Raw genomic sequence first — 22486 nt, 5'->3', positions numbered from 1 at the left:
TATCACAACAAGCCAGGACAACTGGTAAAACACATTATCTAGTGGAAACTATTGACTAACCACAGATGTGCCATCAGTAACACAGATTCATCCATCAGCTGAATTTTAGCTGAAAGGACCTTATAAACACGCACAATCCTGATAAATGTACTCAATGTATATATTTACTTATTTCTTGTTGTATACTTTGTCCTACATTGTGGTTACTGTTAGGGGATCTGTAGACCACTCCCACTGGTGACCTCTTTCCTTTACTATTCCTCATCTCCACCCAAACTGATTCTATATCCTGATTTCCTGAACTAAGGTCATCTCTGACTACTGCACCAATGCCATCCTGGATTAACAGTGCTACCCCTCCACCTTTGCTCAGCTTCCTATTCTTCTTGGATGTCATATACCCCTCAACATTCAGAACTCAATCCTTGTCATTCCAGCCACAGCTCTGTAATGGCTATCAGATCATAATCACTTACTTCAATGTGTGTTATCAATTAATTTACTTCATAAATGCAATACGCCTTCAGATATAGAGCCTTTAGTTTTGTCTTTTAGTTATCTTTGTAACATCTAGTCTTGGCTGCTGGTGTATTCTTAGATTTTTCTCTCTTAGTCCTTTCCTGCCATTCTCCGATCCTCATTTCCCATATTAGTATTTTGCCCTGCTGTCCAGGCAAAAACCCCTTGGTTTTCTATATCTGCCCAAACTTGATTCCTCACCTCCTTTGTTTAGTTTAAAATCCTCTCTACTCCTCTAGTTATGCAGCTCACTGTGACACTGATCCTAGCATGGTTCAGCTGTGGATCATCCCAAAGGTATAGCCCCCACTTTCCCCAGTACCGGTGCCAGTGCCTCATGAACCGGAGCCCACTTCTCCCACACCAGTCTTTGAGCCAGGCATTCATATCTAATCCTATTTATCCTGTATCAATTTGCATGTGGTTCAGGTAATAGAATCATAGCGTCATAGAATCATAGAAAAACTACAGCACAACCAAGCCCTTTGGCCCTCAAGTTGCGCCGATCATATCTCTACCTACTAGGCTTACCTATAACCCTCAATCCTATTATGTCCCATGTACTCATCCTGAAGACCCTTAAAAGACCCTAACGAATTTGCCTCCACCACCACCAATGGCAGCCGGTTCCACTCACCCACCACTCTCTGAGTGAAAAACTTACCCCTGACATCTCCTCTGTACCTACATTCCAGCACCTTAAACCTGTGTCCTCTTATGGCAGCCATTTCAGCCCTGGGAAAAAGCCTCTGAGAATCCACCAGTAATAGATATTACCTTGGAGGTTCTGTTTCTTAATTTGGTGCCTAGCTCCTCATACTGACTGTGCAGAATTTCCTTCCTTGACCTGCCTGTGTCCTTGGTACCTACATAGGCCATGACAACTGGATCCTTCTCCTACTGCAAGTTCCTCTCCAAGCTTGAGCAGATGTTCCAAATCCTGGTACTGGGTAGGCAGCCCAGCTGTCTGGACACTCGCTCTTTCCTCCAGAAAACAGTGTCAATCTCCCTCACAATACTTTCCCCTACTACCACTACATTCCTGTTTGCTCCTCCCAGTTCCTGTAGCATGGTGCCATTGGCCAGTCTGCTCATCTACTTTGCAGACCTGGCATTTGTCCTTACAGATTGTGAGCACCTCAAACCCATTTGGCAATTGCAAAGTCTGACAGTCCTTACTCCTGTCTGCTTGGTGCCTGTACTCACTGTCACATCTTCCTGTCCCTTATTGCTGACCAAAACAGATGACCCTATTCCAATATGCGCAACTGTCTTCTGGAACAGAGTGTCCAGGTATTGCCCCCCCTCCCCCAACCTCCCTTTTGGAGCTCAGTGTCTGCAATTCAGCTTCCAGATTGATAATCCTGATCCTGAATTTCTCTAGCTGCTTACACTTTCTGCAAAGTCTTTGTCCTGTGTTGCCTTGGTGAGCCCATGGTTCTCGAAGGTTAGTAAAGCATAGATGTCTATACATAGTCAACAAGTCCAGGATCAAAGTATATATAGCTGTAAAAATCAATGTTTAAAATTTAAGATCTGAACTGATGGCCTTGGGGATAAGGTAAGAGGCTGAAGATTAGAAATTAGATTGGGGTGCATGAGAGGTTACAAATTCTCTCAGGGATGAGCACTGAGTGGCTGGAATCAAATCAAAACTAATTGGGCTTTGACCAGAAGCTGAAGATGGCTTCATATTACAGATTCAGCCTCAGTTGGCACAGCTCCATATTGATGGATTTCCAATTGCAGTTTGACAATTGCTTGATGTCTGGACGCAATGGGCCAAAGGATCTCTTTCTGTGCTGTAGAGCTTTATGACTCTATGACAATATTCTGTGTAACTCAAAATAACTCAGTAAAATGCAAGGGAACCTATAAGTCTCAACATATGAAAGATGGAGGAATGGTGGCAAACAGAACAGGAATTGATCTTGTGAAGGTAGAGGACATGGCTGAGGTACTAAATAAGGTCTTTGCATGTGTTTTCACTAAGAAAGATAACGCTGCCAGTGTCACAGTACTGGAGGTAGTAAACAAATTGGAAAGAGTTTAAAAAAAAATGAAAACAGATAAAACATTAGATTTTTAAAAAGTTAAAAAACAGGAAGTTTTTGAAAGGTTGGCAATGAAGTAAAACTAAACTCACCCAGTTCCGCTTGGATACATACTGGTGCTCCTGTTAAGCTGCACTCAATGACATGGCAACCAGGAAACTGCCAAACCGGTCACTCATTAGTTCCCCCATTTAAATTACTCCATGTTGGTGCCATCATTTGGAAAAAACAGGACATTAAGAAAGCTTCAGAAGGGACATTGATCCTTGGTTACAAAGAGAAGGTAGCAGACAAAAGGCAGGGAATTATAGGCCGATTAGCTTAACGTCCATAGTTGGAAAAATGCTAGAATCCATCATCAAAAAAGAAATAGCAGGACACCTAGTAAAGAACGGTTTGATCAAGCAGACGCAGCACGGATTCGTGAAGGGGAAGTCGTGTTTGATGAATTTACTGGATTTTTATGAAGATGTGACTAGTGCGGTAGACAGAGGGGAACCGGTGGATGTGGTGTTTTTAGATTTCCAGAAGGTGTTCGATAAGGTGCCTCATAAAAGGTTGCTGCAGAAGGTTAGGGTACACGGAGTTGGGGATAAAGTGTTAGCGTGGATTGAGGATTGGTTATCTAACCGGAAGCAGAGAGTTGGAATCAATGGATGCTTTTCTGATTGGCAGTTGGTGACTAGTGGAGTGCCGCAGGGATCGGTACTGGGGCCTCAACTGTTTTCCATATACATAGACGACCTGGAGGAGGGGGCTGAGTGTAGGGTAACAAAATTTGCTGATGACATGAAGATGAGTGGAAAAACGAATTGCGTGGAGGACGCGGAAAGTCTGCAGAGAGATCTGGATAGGCTGAGTGGGCGAGAACCTGGCAGATGGAGTATAACGATAGCAAATGTGAGGTTATCCACTTTGGTAGAAATAATAGTAGGAGGGAATATTATTTAAAGGGTGAAAAGCTGCAGCATGCTACAGTGCAGAGGGACCTGGGGGTCCTTGTGCACAAATCACAAAAACCCAGTCTGCAGGTGCAGCAGGGGATCAAGAAGGAGAATGGAATGTTGGCCTTTATAGCGAGGGGGATAGAATATAAAAGCAGGAGGTCTTGTTGCAACTGTACAAGGCACTGGTGAGGCCGCAACTGGAGTACTGTGTGCAGTTTTGGTCCCCTTATTTGCATAATGATATATTGGCCTTGGAGGGAGTACAGAAAAGATTCACCAGGCTGGTACCGGAGATGAGGGGGTTAGCTTATGAGGAGAGATTGAATAGACTGGGTCTGTACTCGTTAGAGTTTAGAAGGCTGAGGGGGGATCTTATAGAGACTTACAAGATAATGAAAGGGCTAGATAGGGTAGAGGTAGGGAGATTCTTTCCGCTTAGAATGGAAAACAGAACTAGAGGGCACAGCCTCAAAATAAGGAGGGGTGCAGTTTAGAACAGAGTTAGGAGGAACTTCTTCACTCAAAGAGTGGTGAATCTCTGGAATTCTCTGCCCACTGAAGTGGTGGATTGTACCTCGTTGAATATGTTTAAGTCACAGGTAGATAGATTTCTGATAGACAAGGGAATTAAGGGTTATGGGGAGAAAGTGGGAAAGTGGAACTGATCCACTTCAGATCAGCCATGATCTTATTGAATGGCGGGGCAGGCTCGAAGGGCTAGATGGCCTACTCCTGCTCCTATTTCTTATGTTCTTAGAAGTAAAGGTGGAAGTTGTGGAGGCTCTGGTTCTAGCTACAGTCTTGCAATTCACCTTGGAGATGGAGGTTGTGTCGGAAGACTGGAGGTTTGCAAATGTTACATCCCTGTCCAAAAAAGGCGTTAGAGATAAATCTGGCAACTCCAGGCCAGGATTGTCCATAGTGAGGAAATTATTACAGACATGAATTTTGGACAAAATTGACATCTGGAAAAAATGGGTTAGTAAATGAAAGCCCAGAAATTGTATTTGACGAATTTAATTGAGCCCTTTGATGAAATAACAAAGGAGGATGATGAGGGTTGTCCAGTTGAGGCCATGAATTTGGACTTTCAAAAGTTGTTTGATAAAGCATCACTTATTAAAATTGTTACTAACATAGAAACTCTTGAGTTTAAACAAACAGTGGTTGTTGTGGGTCTTAGGTTAGCTAAGAAAAGGACAGGAAAGTGGAGAATGTCAGATGGGAGTGAAGTATACAGAGATGTCCCCCAGAATTGGGACCAATTCTGTTTTCAATGTAAATCAATGGCCTAGACTTGGGTACAAAGAGCAGTATCTTTAAATGTGCAGATGACACAAAATTTAGAAATGTAGTAGACTATGAGAGTGATAATAAAAGTCTCCAGGGTAATAGCTGGACTGGTGTAGGGGGCAGACTCATGGCAGATGGAATTTAATATAGAGCAGTGTGAAGTGATTTCTTTTGGTAGGAAGAATGGTGGAGACAATATGAACTAAATGGTATCATTTTACAGGGGTTGCAAGAACATTGGTTTTATAAATAGAAGCAAAGAATGCAAAAGCAAGATGTTTATGGTGAACCTTCATTACAGCACTGAACAGGCCACAACTGGATTCCAATTTAAAGTTAATGCCTTGGAGATGGTGCAAAAGAGATTTATTTAAATGATGCTGGGAAGAAAGATTTCAGTAATGTGGAGAGACTGTTGAAGCAGGGGTTGTTCACCTTAAAGCCGAGAAGGGAAGATTTGTGTTAATAATAAAGCACTTATGTGGTATTTTATTGAACAACTTTTGAAAGTCCACATACACAAGCCCTCATCAACATTTTTGTTATTTCATCAAAAAGCTCAAATCAAAATGATCAAACACAATTTTACTGGCTTTCGTTTACAAACCCAATTCATTTTGTCCCAGATTAATGTCTAAAAGAATCCTGAATGGTTTGGATAAATAAGGACAAAATGGTTCAGGGAAAGAAGGGTCAGTAACCACAGAGCACAGATTTACAGCAATTGGTTAAAGAACCGCATGTTTAAGTTATTTTGAGTTTTTTTTGACTTGGAATACACTGTCTGAAGCAGATACAGCAGTACCTTTCAAAGGGGAATTGAATAAATACTGGAAGGGGAAAAGCTGCAGGGACATGGGGAAAAACAGGGGAGTGGAGCTAATTGAATAGCACTAGGAAAGAGTTGGTATGGACAGGAATAGTAAACTGGCCTCCGTCTGTACTTCCATAGCATTCCTATAGTGCAAGAGGCCATTTGGCCCATTGGGTCTGCGCCGACTCTCCGAAACAGCATTCCCCCCACCATCCTATCCCCATAACCCTGGCATCTACATGGATGCCATCATCACACATGAGAACACTATCCACCAGGTACATAGTTCATACTCGTGACTCGGCCAATGTTGTCTACCTCATACACTGCAGGAAAGGATGTCCTAAGCTGTAGTGCATCACCGAAATCATGCAGATACTACGACAATGGATGAATGGACATCGCTTGACAATCATCAGGCAGGTCTGTTCCCTTCCTTCAGCAACCAAGGGCATTCATTCTCCAATCTTCGGGTAAGCATGCTGCAAGAAGGCTTTCAAGACACGCATGAAATCGCCGAGCAGAAATTGTTAACCAAGTTCCGCATGCATGAGAACAGCCTCAACCAGGATTTTGGGTTCATGTCACACTACATGTAACTCCTATCATTTGGCCTGGGCTTGCAAAATCCTACTAACTATCCTGTCTGGAGACAATTCACACCTCTTTAACCTGTGCTTAAACCTCTCTCCACTCGCATTGTTTACCTGTAAAGACTTGATTACTTGTAAAGACTCGCGATCCAATCATTATCTTGCAGCTGTGTCTTTGTCTATATGTGCCGTGTTTGTGAATCCAACTCTCCACACAACTGATGATGGAGCATTGTTCCGAAACCTCATGATACCATATAAACCTGTTCGACTTTAACATGTGTTGTGAGACTTCTTACTGTGCCCTGCACATTTACCATGGCCAATCCACATAACTTACGCGTCTTTGGATTATGGGAGGAAACCAGAGCACCTAGAGGAAACCCATGCAGACACAGTCCTCACAGTCTGTCACCAAAGGCCAGAATTGAACCAGGGTTCCTGTCACTGTGAGACAGCAGTGCTAACCACTGTGCCATCCCCGTGCACTATGATCATAGAATCCATACCGTGTAGAAGGAGATTATTCAACACATCGAGTCTGCACCAAATCTCTGACAGAGAATCTTGCCCAGGTACTCTTCCCCACCCTATCCATAATCCCACACATTTCCCATAACTACTCCACCTAACCTAAACCAGAGCATCCAAAGGAAACCCGCACGAACACAAGATGAATAATTCTAAAAAGATCTTCTTCAACTAGTTTGAAGGAGTTGTTTGATTTACCTCATCTTTGGCTGATATACAATTTAATAACTATACATTACAAAAGACTTGGAATCTTTTCATATGTCAATACAACATGGGAAGAATGACACCCGGGTGACAAGAAGTATTTTCAGAGCTACGGTTTATATATTATTAACAATTGGATATTCTTTTATACCTTGTTGGAGATGTTCTGATGAAATGTTTTTTTCTGCATTAGTTATATCATCAGATTGCGAACTACAGCAAATCGTTTGACTATCTATATTCACTTTGCTTCAAAATAGCTGTTTACATGTGAAGAGCTTTGAAATGTTCATGAAATAGTGAAGGCAGTTTATAAACGAACGTTCTTTTCTTTGAACCTACAACAAAGAGAATATTTGAAACATAATTATTCTAAACCCATGTAACCCAATAGCAGACTGATTAGGAATCGACACTGCCTTTAGCTACACTGTGATATGCAAAAGGAGACAATCATCATTAAAATTGTTGCTTGCAACTTGTTGTCTAATTATGTACAGTATAAATAAAAAGCATTTTGAAATTCCTAGTATTGCTGGTGCTGAACTTAACTGTTTGACTTGAACCCACATCTTTCACCCTACAGTGTGCTGAATAATGTAATTGGCTTGACAATGGAAAACCTTGCTTACAATGCTACTTTTCATAGTTGTAATAAAGCACTAAATGGTAAGGGATGTGTTATAGCTCCAGTATGTTCCAGAGGGAGCTTTATAGAGAGAGGTGACAGAATGAGTATTGTGAACATTGTGAGAGGAGTGATATGTTGAGGGGCTTACTATATTGATATATAGAATTGAGTATTGTGTATAGTTAGGTGGAACAACAGATGTATGATAAATATAGCCCATAACAATAAATTTGGTGTAATGTAAAACAGTAAGTTACAGTGTAATAAGTATACCCAAAACTGAGATTAGATTGTCAAACCAACATTTGGATAAACATGAAACATTGCTACAGACCCCTTTGAAAGCAAGAGCTGACTGGTGGTGATTTAACCTGAGGATTCTCGCACCTCAGGTGAGGGGCAGGGTTGAGAAGGCAGGGCCTTCATGAATAACCTCAGCTTCTGGAGGAATTGAACCTGCACTGCTGACATCGCTCCGCTTTCATGAACCAGCCATCCAGCCAACTGAGCTAGCCAACCCCCAATTATAGGTCTATAGCAATAGTGATTTAATAATATTGAAGTCATTGAGTGTAATGTGAGTAAAATATAACTCTGAGAGTGTACAATGTAATATTTCAACAGTTTGTGTAATCATACTCGAGTGGAGTAAGATTAATACATGACCATGATGCTACATAAAGATGCTACATGATCAGTAACACTCATGTAGCATCTTTAACACAGAAATTGTCTAAATGCAGAGTTATGAAGAAGGAGAGATTGGGAGCAGTGGTCAAAAGTATGACCAGGAAGAGAGGTTGTAAGGGAGAGAGGAAGGAGGAGAGTCAAAGGGATTTACGCGAGGCCGAGTCAACTGGAGGCATGGCCGGCAATGATGGACGGAGGCATAAAAGGCCAGAATTTGAGGAACCCCATCATGCTAAATAAAACAAGATTGCTCCTGTGTTGTATTATTCTTATATGACTACTTCACTTAGCTGTACCAAGGCATTAGAGGTCATCTTGATCTGGGCCATTGTAGTGAATTGACACTTCCTTTTACATCTTTCTCCACCTTCATTTCTGAATCCGTGCTGCCTGTGGTTTGCGAGCTTTTTGTAGAAGTTATTCTTGTGTTTACTCCTAATAATCAACTCCATTATTTTACGTGAGGTTGAAATGAGACTTGTTAAATATTGCTCAGTATTGCGAGTGGTTTCATTTGACTTGGGGTGAATTGGATTTCACTCTTGATTTATCATGCAAGAGGAAAAGAGGACCCAAAAGTCTGATGTGCAGTTTATGCGACGCACAGTTTGTCTACTCATTTGATTACGTTTAATCACAAATGGAAACTCATATGCAAATTGAATTAGCAAACGTTTATGTACAGTAATTACTGCCAGATTTCATTTGCCTGATGAATTTTAATAAGAAAATAGAAGTGGGAAAGTGAATGAAGTGGGGACATATTGCTGTGTCTCCTGAAGGGTTATGCACTTCAAAAAGATTCCAGGATTATTCTGACCATTCCACAGTATTGGGTCAGAATCGTCAATGAACTTCCCAATAGATGGTGGCACTGTTGACTTTAGAAAATGCCCAGAATAGCAACAATTATCATCATGGCAGTTTTTTAATGACAGCTAGGTTTTCAATTCTGGTTTTATTACATGAGAATCTGGGGTCTGTCTGTTTGTCAAAATGGAACATAAGAACGTAAGAAATAGGAGCAGGAGTAGGCCATCTAGCCCCTCGAGCCCGCCCCGCCATTCAATAAGATCATGGCTGATCTGTCGTGGCTCGGTTCCACTTTCCTGCCCTCTCCCCATAACCCTTAATCCCCTCGCTTATCAAAAACCCATCAACCCGCGTCTTAAAAATATTTAGCGAGGCAGCCTCCACCACTTCAACGGGCAGAGAATTCCAGAGATTCACCACCCTTTGAGTGAAGAAGTTCCTCCTCAACTCCATTCTAAACCGCGCCCCCCTTTATCTTGAGACTGTGCCCCTAGTCCTACTATCCTTTCTGAGCGGGAAGAGCCTCTCCACCTCTATCCTATCCATCCCATTCATCATCTTATATGTCTCAATGAGATCTCCCCTCATTCTTCTAAACTCTAACGAATACAAGCCTAGTTTATTCAGCCTCTCCTCATAGCTCAACCCCCTCAACTCCGGCATCAGCCTAGTAAACCTCCTCTGCACTCCCTCCAAGGCCAAAATATCCTTGCGTAAGTGCGGCGACCAAAACTGCACACAGTACTCCAGCTGCGGCCTCACTGGTGCCCTATACAGCTGTAGCAAGACCTCCCTACTTTTATATTCAATCCCCCTTGCTATGAAGGCCAGCATCCCATTCGCCTTCTTCCATCAATCTTGGTGTCATGCTGGCCTTCATAGCGAGGGGGATTGAATATAAAAGTAGAGAGGTCTTGCTGCGGCTGTATAGGGCATTGGTGAGGCCGCAGCTGGAGTACTGTGTGCAGTTTTGGGCGCCGTACTTACGCAAGGATATTTTGGCCTTGGAGGGAGTGCAGAGGAGGTTTACTAGGCTGATGCCGGAGTTGAGGGGGTTGAGCTATGAGGAGAGGCTGAATAAACTAGGCTTGTACTCGTTAGAGTTTAGAAGAATGAGGGGAGATCTCATTGAGATATATAAGATGATGAATGGGATGGATAGGATAGAGGTGGAGAGGCTCTTCCCGTTCAGAAAGGACAGTAGGACTAGGGGGCACAGCCTCAAGATAAAGGGGGGGCGGTTTAGAACGGAGTTGAGGAGGAACTTCTTCACTCAAAGGGTGGTGAATCTCTGGAATTCTCTGCCAGTTGAAGTGGTGGAGGCTACCTCACTAAATATTTTTAAGACGCGGGTTGATGGGTTTTTGATAAGAGAGGGGATTAAGGGTTATGGGGAGAGGGCGGGAATGTGGAACTGAGCCACGACAGATCAGCCATGATCTTATTGAATGGCGGGGCAGACTCGAAGGACTAGATGGCCTACTCCTGCTCCTATTTCATATGTTCTTATGTTCCTGACCACCTGCTGCACCTGCAGGCTGGGTTTTTGCGACTCATGCACAAGGACCCCGAGGTCCCTCTGCACCGTCGCCTGCTGCAGTTTTTCGCCACGTAAGTAATAGTCCTTCCTATCATTATTCCTACCAAAGTGGACCACCTCGCACTTGCCAACATTAAATTCCATTTGCCAGTTCCTGGCCCATTCGCCCAGCCTATCTAGATCCTTCTGCAGACTCTCCACACCCTCCGCGCAATTTGCCGTTCCACCAATCTTGGTGTCATCAGCAAATTTCGACACCATACACTCGGTTCCCTCCTCCAGATCATCTATATAAATGGTAAATAGCTGAGGCCCCAGCACCGATCCCTGGGGCACTCCACTAGTCACCAACCGCCAATCTGAATAGCACCCATTAACCTCCACTCTCAGCCTCCTATTTGACAGCCAATCCTCTATCCATGCTAACACCCTACCCCCAACTCCATGCCCCCTTACCTTCTGCAATAACCTCTTGTGAGGTACCTTGTCAAACCCCTTCTGAAAATCAAGAAAGACCACATCCACCGGCTCTCCCCTATCCACCGCCCTAGACACATCCTCATAGAACTCCAATAAATTTGTCAAACACGACTTCCCCTTAACGAAACCGTGCTGCGTCTCCTCTACCAAACAATTCTCCTCAAGATGCCTCAAGGAACAGCAGTGATCTTTCCAATTACCAACAGATTGGGGTGTTTTGTGATCAATGATCTGCCAGTTCACAGATTCACTACAAATCCCATTTTGCAGATATCTTTAAATACCTCCATATACACAAGCCACAAACACATTTTTATAGCATTTTTCTCTCTCTCTCACACACACACACACATGCACTCATGCACACACACACACACACACTCACATACACACATACAGAAAGACACACAGAAAAAGACACAAACGAATACACCAATAGAAAGATATCTACATACCAGTATAGCTACAGAAAGACATCTGCATACATGACCACACACACACACAAAGTGACGGATGTGCAGGTACACAGAATGAAACAAGAAGTCATTTCATTTGTGGTACATGGACATCCCAGGAAAGGGCAGCATTTATTGTCTATCTTCAAGTTCCTTTGAGAAGGTAGTGAAGAATCACCACTTTGAACCACCGATGTCCATGTGGTGTAAGTAGAACTGCAGTGTTGTTAGATAAGTGGTTCCAGAATTTGGATCCAGCAAAGATAAAGGAACAGTGACATAGTTTCCAGTCAGGATGGTGTGCGACTTGATGCTAGTGGTACTGTCCAGAATCCAGACATATCCAATAGCTTATTGGAGAAAAGTTGGGAGGCCCTGGTGAGAGAGGTGAGGGACATATTGGACAGGGCGGGAGGGATGAGGATGCAAGGAGGCAAAACTGCGGGGAGGCAAAACTGTGGGCGAGGGGACGGGGATGGCTCCAATTGGCACAGGCAGCCTGCGAAGGAGGCACCTTCCCCATTCACTGACCAGCTGTGTGCAGGGTTAAACCTGCCTGGCTACACGTTGGGCACAGCTCTTTCCTGGAGCATGTTGAACAGTGTGACAGCAGGATGAAATTATCCATCTATTGCCTGCCCAAAGGCCTCAATTGAATCACGGGCAGCCTACCCAAAATGTTCCTCGCCATGTGGAACATTATGCTGAGTGTCAGGGAGGGTGGGCTGCTGGTGGGCAAACTGCTAATGACACAGTGCCCTTATTTACATGTCCACTTGCTTGCAGGAGACCCAGTGTCTTGCAGCAGCCCGTTAATTGTTCTTTAGCTTCCTGTTCTGCAGGAAAGCAGATTGTTCCTGTCCGGATCTTCCAGAATAACTCTGCTATAACAGTGTTTGGGACTGTCTGACCTCGCCTGTGGCTGGGACACTGTGACCTTGCCCATGGCTGCAACTCTCTGACCTCGCCTGCAGCTGGGACTCTCTGATCTCACCTGCAGTTGAGACTCTCTGATCTCGCCCACAGCTGGGATTCTCCGACCTTGCCCACAGCTCGGACACTCTAGTCCCATTCCAGTGAATGGAAATTTGGCTGAGTGCTAAATTCTCCATTCTCACTGGCAATGGTGGTGGGGTGTACAAGATTGGCCAATTCTGGCCATGTCTTCTCGAACACAACACAACATGTTCAAAGAACAAAGAAAATTACAGCACAGGAATAGGCCCTTCGGCCCTCCAAGCCTGCACCGACCATGCTGTCCGACTTAACTAAAAACCCCTAAACTTCCGGGGATCATATCCCTCTATTCCCATCTCATTCATGTACTTGTCAAGATGCCCTTTGAAAGTCACTACCATATCCGCTTCCACTGCCTCCCCTGGCAACGAGTTCCAGGCACCCACCACAGTCTCTCTGTGTAAAAGATCTGCCTCGTGCATCTCTTTTAAAACTTGCCCCTCGCACCTTAAACCTATGCCCCCTAGTAATTGACTCTTCCACCCTGGGAAAAAGCTTCTGACTATCCCCTCTGTCCGTGCCTCTCATAATCTTGTAGACTTCTGTCAGGTCTCCCCTCAACCTCCATCGCTCCAGTGAGAACAAACCAAGTTTCTCCAATCTCTCCTTATAGCTAATGCCCTCCATACCAGGCAACATCCTGGTAAGTCTTTCCTGTACCCTGTCAAAGTCTCCACATCCTTCTGGTAGTGTGGCGACCAGAATTGAACACTATATTCCAAGTGCAGCCTAACTAAGGTTCTATAAAGCGGCAACATGACTTGCCAATTTTTAAACTCAATACCCCGGCTGACGAAAGCAAGCATACCGTATGCCTTCTTGACTATCTCCTCCACCTGCATTGCCACTTTCAGTGACCTGTGTACCTATACACCCAAATCCCTTTGCCTATCAATATTCCTAAGGGTCTGCCATTTACTGTACATTTCCCATCTATTAGACCGTCCAAAATGCATTACTTCGGTAGGAGAGAAAGAGGTAGGAAGGAAGAGTAGGGGGGATATACGTAGGCAGTTCAGGGAGTTGGGGGCCAGGCTGAAGTGCAGGGCCTCCAGAGTGGTGATCTCTGGGCTGCTGCCACTGCCCAGTAATAGCAGGGATAAGAATAATGAGATCCTACAGCTGAATGTGTGGCTGAGGGGTTGGTGCAGGACAGAGGGTTTTAGTTTTGTAGACCATTGGGAAGTCTTTGTGAAGGAAGGGCACTTGTACAAGTGGGATGGAGAACATTTAAATGGGAAGGGTACACATATTTTAGCTGGGAGGATAGCTGGAGTGTTTCAGCAGGGTTTAAACTAATAGGGAGGGGGGGTGGGGAGGAGACAGATAGCTCAGTAGGCACTGGGAGTGGGAGTGAGTTGGGTGACAGGGTAAGTCTAGATGAGAGGAAAATCTCCCAGGAGAAGGAGGATCTGAGCGGGCCTGAGAGTCTTCAGTGCATCTGTTTTAATGCGAGGAGTGTGACAGGTAAAACGGATGAATTTAAGGCCTTGATGTTCGCGAGGAATTTAGATGTGGTGGCAGTGACAGCGATGTGGTTAAAGGAAGGGCAGGACTGGCAGCTAAATATTCCTGGGTATAAGTGTTTTAGGCGTGACAGGGGAGGGTCGAAAAGAGGAGGGGGAGTGGCACTCTTAGTTAGGGAGCACATCACAGCGGTGCAGAGGGAGGATAACATGGAGGGGTTGGAAATTGAGTCTCTGTGGGTGGAGTTGAGGAATAGGAAGGGAGCCATTACTAAGCTAGGAGTGTACTATAGGCCGCCCGACAGTGGAAGAGGGTATATGTAGAGACATTTTGGACAAGTGTCGGAAGAACAGGGTTGTTGTAGTGGGAGATTTTAATCTCCCTGGGGTGGACTGGAACGTGCCTAGAGCTGGGAGTTCGGACAGGGAGGAATTCGTAAGATGTGTATTGGAAGGATCCTTGCAGCAATATGTAGATAGCCCAACTAGAGAGGGGGCTATACTGGATTTAGTTCTGGGTAATGAGCCGGGTCAGGTGGTTGAGGCTGCAGTAGGTGAACATGTGGCTAATAGTGACCACAGCTCTGTCTACTTTAGGATACGAATGGAAAAAGATGAGTGTTGTCCTAAGGGGAGGGTGCTAAATTGGGGGAAGGCTAGATACAGCTGGATTAGGCAGGAGCTTAGGGATACAGACTGGGATAGGCTGTTGGAGGGCAAGTCCACGTTAGGCATGTGGGAGTCTTTCAAGGGAAAACTGAAATGGGTGCAGGAAAGGCATGTGCCAGTTAGGAGGAAGGATGGGAAAGGTAGGATTAGAGAGCCATGGATTACTAGAGATATAGAAGACCTGGTTAGGAAGAAACGAGAGGCGTATGTCAGGTCTAAGCAGCTGGGAATGGAGAGAGCTTTGGAGGAATACAGAGAGTGTAGGAGGGATCTCAAAAGGGGAGTTAGGAGGGCAAAAAGGGGGCATGAAATGGCTTTGGCAGGTAGGATTAAGGAAAATCCAAAGGCATTTTACTCCTATGTTAGGAGCAAAAGGGTGGTTAGAGGTAAAATCGGTCCTCTCAGGGACAGACGAGGGGAATTGTGCTTAGAGTCTGAGGGAATGGGGGAGATCCTGAATGAATACTTTGCGTCGGTATTCAGGAAGGAGAGGGGCTTGATGTCTGGTACGGTCATCGAGGGAGCTTTAGACCAATTGAAGGATCTATCGATTATGAGGGAAGAAGTGTTAGGGCTTTTAGGTAGCATTAAAACTGATAAATCTCCGGGGCCCGATGGCATATATCCTAGGCTGCTTAGGGAGGTGAGAGATGAAATTGCTGGGCCTCTGACGCAAATCTTTGTGTCTTCTTTGGACACAGGTGAGGTCCCAGAGGACTGGAGGATAGCGAATGTGATACCGTTGTTTAAAAAGGGTAGGAGGGATAACCCTAGTAACTATAGGCCGGTGAGTTTGACGTCAGTGGTAGGCAAGTTGATGGAGAGGACTCTTAGGGATAGGATGTATGAGCACTTAGAGCATTGCGATCTGATTAAGGATACGCTGCATGGCTTTGTAAAGGGGAAGTCTTGCCTTACGAACCTGGTAGAATTTTTTGAGGAGGTGACAAAAACGGTTGACAAAGGACGAGCCGTTGATGTCGTCTATATGGATTTCGGTAAGGCGTTTGACAAAGTCCCTCATGGTAGGTTGGTAGAAAAGAGTAAGGCTTATGGGATACAGGGACAGGTATCTAGATGGGTTGAGAACTGGCTTGCAAAGAGGAGTCAGAGAGCAGTAGTGGAGGGGTCCTTTTCTAGCTGGAGGTCTGTCACTAGTGGTGTGCCGCAGGGCTCAGTACTGGGACCTCTTCTCTTTGTAGTGTATACAAATGACTTGGAAGAGGGAGTAAGTGGTGTGATCAGCAAATTTGCTGATGACACCAAGATGGCTGGATTGTCAGGCAGTGAGGATCAGTGTCTGGCAATACAACGGGATATTGGTAGGCTGGTATATTGGGCAGATATATGGCAACTGGAGTTTAATCCGGATAAATGTGAGCTGATGCATTTTGGCCGAAATAATGTATGGGGGAGTTATATGATAAAGGGAAAGCCCATAAGGAGCATAGAATCACAGCGAGACCTGGGGGTGCGAGTGCACAAGTCTTTGAAGGTGGCAGTACAAGTGAAGAAGGTTGTGAAGAAAGCTTATATAGCCTTTATAGGAAGCCTTTATAGGAAGGGGTATAGAATATAAGAGCTGGAGTCTAATGTTGCAGTTGTATAGAATGTTGGTTAGGCCGTATTTAGAGTACTGCGTCCAGTTCTGGTCGCCTTACTACCAGAAGGACGTGGAGACTCTGGAGAGAGTGCAGAGGAGGTTTACCAGGATTTTGCCTGGTATGGAAGGACTGGGTTATGAGGAAAGATTAAACAAATTGGGGCTGTTTTCCCTTGAAAGACGGCGACTGAGGGGGTATCTAATAGAGGTATATAAGATTATGAAGGGTATAGATAGAGTAAACAGAGGTAAGCTATTTCCTATGTTAGAGACACACAGTACGAGGGGCCATGGGCTTAAGGTGATGGGGGAGAGGTATAACACAGATATTAGAGGGAGGTTTTTCACACAGAGGGTAGTGGGGGTATGGAATGCTCTGCCAAGTAAGGTGGTGGAGGCAAGCACGCTAGAGTTGTTTAAGAGTAACTTAGACAGGTACATGAGTGGGTTGGAGATGAGTGGATATCGGAGGTTGCTTTAAATAAGGTTCATTAGCATTGGGGCATCCCTGGTAATGTAAATGAATATGGTATGATAATAATGTTTTTTCTCTTTTAATTCACAGGTTTTAAGTCGGTCCGCCTTGTTATCCAACGAGGGGCATACACGCGATGGGTCGTACTTGGGCTGCTCTTGATTGTTCAAGATTGGCCTAGTGCTTCATGTCGTTAGTATGTGCTTAAACTGGACCAGATGCTGGGCAACACGACAGCTCAGTGACTATCACTTTTTGCTGTGCAGACACATGGATTTGGGCCAGTGTCTGTGGGAGTTTGTGCATTCTCCCCGTGCTTGCGTGGGTTTTCTCCGGGTGCTCCGGTTTCCTCCCACACCCCAAAGATGTGCTATTAGGCTGATTGGCAGTAATAAATTGTCCCTAAATTAGTTTCCCTCAATGTGGATTGCCATAAAACAATAGATAAGGGTCATGGGTGGAGGGGGGTACTGGTAATGTTAAAATGGCAGCGCGGGCTCATTGGGCCGAAGGGCCTGTTTCCCGGGCTGTTTTTGTTCTTTGTTCTAAATTCTTTATTTGTCCAAATTAAACTCCATCTGCCATCTCTCTGCCCAAGTCTCCGACTGATCTATATCCTGCTGTATCCCCTGATGGTCCTCATCGCTATCTGCAAGTCCACCAACCTTTGTGTCATCTGCAAACTTACTAATCAATCCAGTTACATTTTCCTCCAAATCATTTGTATATATTACAAACAGCAAAGGTCCCAGCACTGATCCCTGAGGAACACCACTTGTCACAGCCCTTCATTCAGAAACGCATGCTTCCACTGCTACCCTCTGTCTTCTTTGGCTGAGCCAGTTTTGTATCCACCTAGCCAGCTCACCTCTGAGCCCATGCAACTTCACCTTCTGCACCAGTCTGTCATGAAGAACCTTGTCAGAGGCCTTACTGAAGTCCATTAGACAACATCCACTGCCCTACCCTCATCAATCATCTTTCTTTAGTAATAAAAAGAGAAAATATCTCAGTAGGTCAGGCAGCATCTAATGAGTGAGAAACAGAGTTAATGTTTCAGGTCAATGTCCTTTCACCAGCCCTGGACTCTTTAAGTTGAAAAGTTCCTTTCATGGATGCATCTCACTATACTATTGTATGTACTGTGAGGTCAAACACTTTAACCCAACACTTGCACAAGTTTTATCTCATAGCAGCCATTAGTGTGCAGCTGCTCATACAGACTCTGATCCTGAAGTTAGGTTAGTGTTTGCCTATTTTTCTCAACCCTTCTTTTCTTCTTTAGGAACGGAAGCTATGTGCCCACCCGTGCCTAGAGATCTATCGTGGAGACCTGATCTACTTCATGTGCCCGCTGGCACGGCAGGGTGACTTCTATGTACCTGAATTAAAGGAGGCTGACAAGAAGCAGAAAGAGGAAGAGGCAGACGATGCTCTTACAGATACAGGTTAGTAACAGAAGTATTTTAGTGCACACACGGATATCATAAATAAATAATAGACATTATCTTAATGTACATACAGATATAGCAGGTAAATAAACAGTAACTTGAAACACGTTTAGGAATCATAAGTAATTAATAGACTGCACCCTAGTGCAGACACAGGTACACATGTCGCAGATAAATAATCAGCAATGTCCTAATGTACATACAGATATAATTGGTAAATGACAGACTGTGTTTTAATAGGCATAGACATATCACAGGAAAATTGAACGTAGAACATAAGAACATAAGAAGTAGGAGCAGGAGTAGGCCATCTAGCCCTTCGAGCCTGCCCCGCCATTCAATAAGATCATGGCTGATCTGAAGTGGCTCAGTTCCACTTTCCCGCTTTCTCCCCATAACCCTTAATTCCCTTGTCTGTCAAAAACCTATCTACCCGTGTCTTAAATATATTTAGCGAGGTAGCCTCCACCACTTCAATGGGCAGAGAATTCCAGAGATTCACCACCCTTTGAGTGAAGAAGTTCTTCCTCAACTCCGTTCTAAACCGCCCCCCCTTTATCTTGAGGCTGTGCCCGCTACCAGCCTTTCTGAGCGGGAAGAATCTCTCTACCTCTACCCTATCCATCCCTTTCATTATCTTATACGTCTCTATAAGATCCCCCCTCATCCTTCTAAACTCCAACGAGTACAAACCCAGTCTATTCAGCCTCTCTTCATAGTCCAACCCCTTCATCTCCAGTATCAGCCTAGTGAACCTCCTCTGCACTCCTTCCGAGGCCAAAATATCCTTGCGCAATTGCGGCGACCAAAACTGCACACAGTACTCCAGCTGCGGCCTCACCAGTGCCCTGTACAGTTGCAGCAAGACCTCCCTGCTTTTATATTCTATCCCCCTCGCTATAAAGGCCAGCATCCCATTCGCCTTCCTGATCACCTGCTACATCCGCAGACTGGGTTTTTGTGATTCGTGCAGAAGGACCCCCAGGTCTCTCTGCACCGTAGCATGCTGCAGCTTTTCGCCCTTTAAATAGTAATCCCTCCTACTATTATTCCTGCCAAAGTGGATAACCTCACACTTGCTAACATTGTACTCCATCTGCCAGGTCCTCGCCCACTCGCTCAGCCTATCTAGATCCCTCTGCAGACTTTCCACACCCTCCGCACAATTTACTTTTCCACTTATCTTTGTGTCAACAGCAAATTTCAACACCCTACACTCAGCCCCCTCCTCCAGATCATCTGTATAAATGGTAAATAGCTGAGGCCCCAGCACTGATCCCTGTGGCACTCCACTAGTCACCAGCCGCCAACCAGAATAGCACCCATTTATACCAACTCTCTGCCTCCTATTAGAGAACCAATCCTCTATCCACGCTAACACCTTACCCCCAACTCCATGCCCCCTAACCTTCTGAAGCAACCTTTTGTGCGGCATCTTATCAAATGCCTTCTGAAAATCAAGAAACACCACATCCACCGATTCCCCTCTGTCTACCAAACTAGTCACATCCTCATAGAATTCCAATAAATTTGTCAGACACGACTTCCCCTTAACGAATCCGTGCTGCATCTGCTCTATCAAACAATTCTTCTCAAGGTGCCTCGCTATTTTTTCCTTGATTACGGATTCAAGCATTTTTCCCACAACAGACGTTAAACTAACCGGCCTATAATTCCCTGCCTTTTGCCTGCTACCCTTTTTAAACAGCGACGTAACATTAGCCGTTTTCCAATCTTCCGGCACTTCCCCGGAATCCAGCGAGGTTTGGAAAATAATCACTAAGGCATCCACTATCACCTCTGCCATTTCCTTCGGAACCCTGGGATGCATTCCATCCGTCCTGGGGACTTGTCCACCATCAGTCCCGCTAGTCTATCGAGCACTACCTCTCTAGTGACAGTAATCACACTCAGGCCCTCAACTCCTACCATCCTTCTATCTTTAATACCTGGCAAACTATTCGCGTCCTCCTCCGTGAAGACTGAGGCAAAAAACTTATTTAAGGCCTCAGCCATTTCCTCATCCCCCACCACTAAATCCCCCCTCTCATCCTCTCAGGGTCCAACATTCACCCTAGCCAGCCTTCTCATCTTTATATATTTATAGAAACTCTTACTATCCTTTTTTAAATTTTGTGCTAGTTTAGCTTCATAGTCTATCCTTCCTTTCTTTATCATCTTCTTGGTCAATCTTTGTTGATTTTTAAACCCCTCCCAATCTTCTACTCGCCCACTACTTTTAGCCACTCTAAACTCATCAGCTTTTAATTTAATACTCTCCTTTATTTCCTTCGATAACCAAGGCTGATTATCCCTTCTCCTCCGATCCTTCTTTACCATCAGAATAAATTTCCACTGAGCACTGAAAAAGATCTCCTTAAAGATCCTCCACTGTTCCTCAGCCGTCCTACCGACCAATCTGCGCCCCCAATCTACATTTGCCAATTCCTCTCTCATCCTATCGTACTCCCCTCTGTTCAAACAGAGGATACAGGTCTGGGACCCTACTTTCTCATCCTCCATCTGCATCAGAAACTCCACCATACAATGATCGCTCGTCCCAAGAGGATCCCTCACAACAAGGTCCCTAATTCTACCTGCCTCGTTACATAACACCAGATCTAAGATAGCTCGCTCCCTCGTCGGTTCCGTCATACACTGTTCGAGGAAACTATCCCGGCAGCATTCCAAGAACTCTTCCTCAAGCCCACTGCGTCCGACATGGGTCAACCAATCAATATGTAGATTGAAATCCCCCATAATTATCACTGTTCCATTCCTGCATGCATCATTTATTTGCTTGTTTATAGCCCGCCCCACCTCCAAGTTATTATTTGCGGGCCTATAGACCACACCCACCAGCGTCTTCCTCCCCTTACTGTTCCTTATCTCCACCCACAACGATTCCACATTCTGCTCTTTGGAGCCTATATCTTCCCTTACTACCGCCCTGATATTAATCAGCAGAGCTACCCCACCCCCTTTTTCCTCCCATCTATCCTTCCTAAACACTTGATACCCCTGGACATTCAGCTCCCAGTCCCTGTCACCCTGCAACCACGTTTCCGTAATGGCCACCAGATCATATCCATTTGTGCTGATCTGCGCCACCCGCTCATTCGCTTTGTTCCGAATGCTTCGTGCATTCAGATAAAGTGTCTTTATCCCAGCCTTTATCTGGACCCTATTTGAAGGAACGCTACCAACCTTTCTCATGCCCCTTACTCCCTTTATTATTGGGACATCCTCAACATTTTCCCATGCCCTCTCTTTTACTTTAGACATTGTAATTTCTCCCACCCCTGCCCCCCACCCCCATTAGTTTAAAGCCCTATCTACAGTCCTAGTTATACGATTCGCTAGGACTCTGGTCCCAGCACGGTTCAGACCAACACCATCCCACCTGAACAGGTCCCACCTGCCCCAATACTGGTGCCAATGCCCCATAAATTCAAACCCATTCCTCCCACACCAGTCCCTGAGCTACCCATTCATCTCTTTAATCCTATTTACCCTACACCCATCTGCATGCGGTTCAGGTAGTAATCCAGAGATAACCACCTTGTCGGTTCTGCTTTTTAATTTCATTCCCAGCTTTTCATACTCCCTCTGCAGATCCTTAGTTCCTATTTTGCCTATGTCGTTGGCACCCACATTTACCACAATGACCGGATTCTCACCCTCCCACTCCAGGTTCCTCTGCAGCCCAGATGAGACATCCTGGACCCAAGCACCAGGCAGACAACACACCCTTCTGTATTCTTTATCCTGTCACAAAGGACAGTGTCTATACCCCTAACCACACTATCCCCAATTACCACTACATTCCTCTTTACTTCTTCCTCTTTGTCCTGTGTCTGCACCACTGTACCATGGGCAGTTTGCTCGTCAACCTCACAGCCCTCGTTCTTGTCCACACTGGGAGCAAGATCCTCGAACCTGTTGTGCAGATTGAGAGGCTGAGGCCTTTGGGTCCCCCCTTCCTTCCTCCCCACTACCCCCTCCTTCCTCCCCACTCCCCCCTCCTTCCTCCCACCCTTCCTCCCCCCAGCAGCACCCTCTTGTTCCTGACCCTTAGAGTTAGCCAGTCTAGGGGGTGTGGATCTCTCTTGCACCCCATTATCTACAGTACACTCCCTCTCCCTTGATGAGCCTCAGTGTCTGAAGCTCAGAGGCCAGCTCATCTACTTTGAGCTGGAGCTCCTCCAGCAACCTGCACTTACTGCAGACATGGTCAC

The 22486-nt window shown here is 45.1% G+C and overlaps 1 protein-coding gene across 1 annotated transcript in view; it reads left to right on the top strand.

The window, feature by feature from the left end:
- The window catches only part of LOC145340146 (testis-expressed protein 264-like), a 388449-nt gene that overhangs the window by 304883 nt on the left and 61080 nt on the right, over positions 1–22486 (top strand). The window contains exon 3 of the mRNA XM_080184580.1: positions 18083–18245. Within this exon, the coding sequence (XP_080040706.1) occupies positions 18083–18245 (163 nt within the window). The remainder of the gene's footprint in view (positions 1–18082; positions 18246–22486) is intronic.

The sequence above is a fragment of the Carcharhinus amblyrhynchos genome, chromosome 3, assembly GCF_965287045.1.
Source record: "Carcharhinus amblyrhynchos chromosome 3, sCarAmb.v2.hapA, whole genome shotgun sequence".
Lineage (NCBI taxonomy): Eukaryota > Metazoa > Chordata > Chondrichthyes > Carcharhiniformes > Carcharhinidae > Carcharhinus > Carcharhinus amblyrhynchos.
The sequence above is the reverse complement of the archived record's forward strand: the minus strand, read 5'-3'. Positions and strand labels throughout refer to the sequence as shown.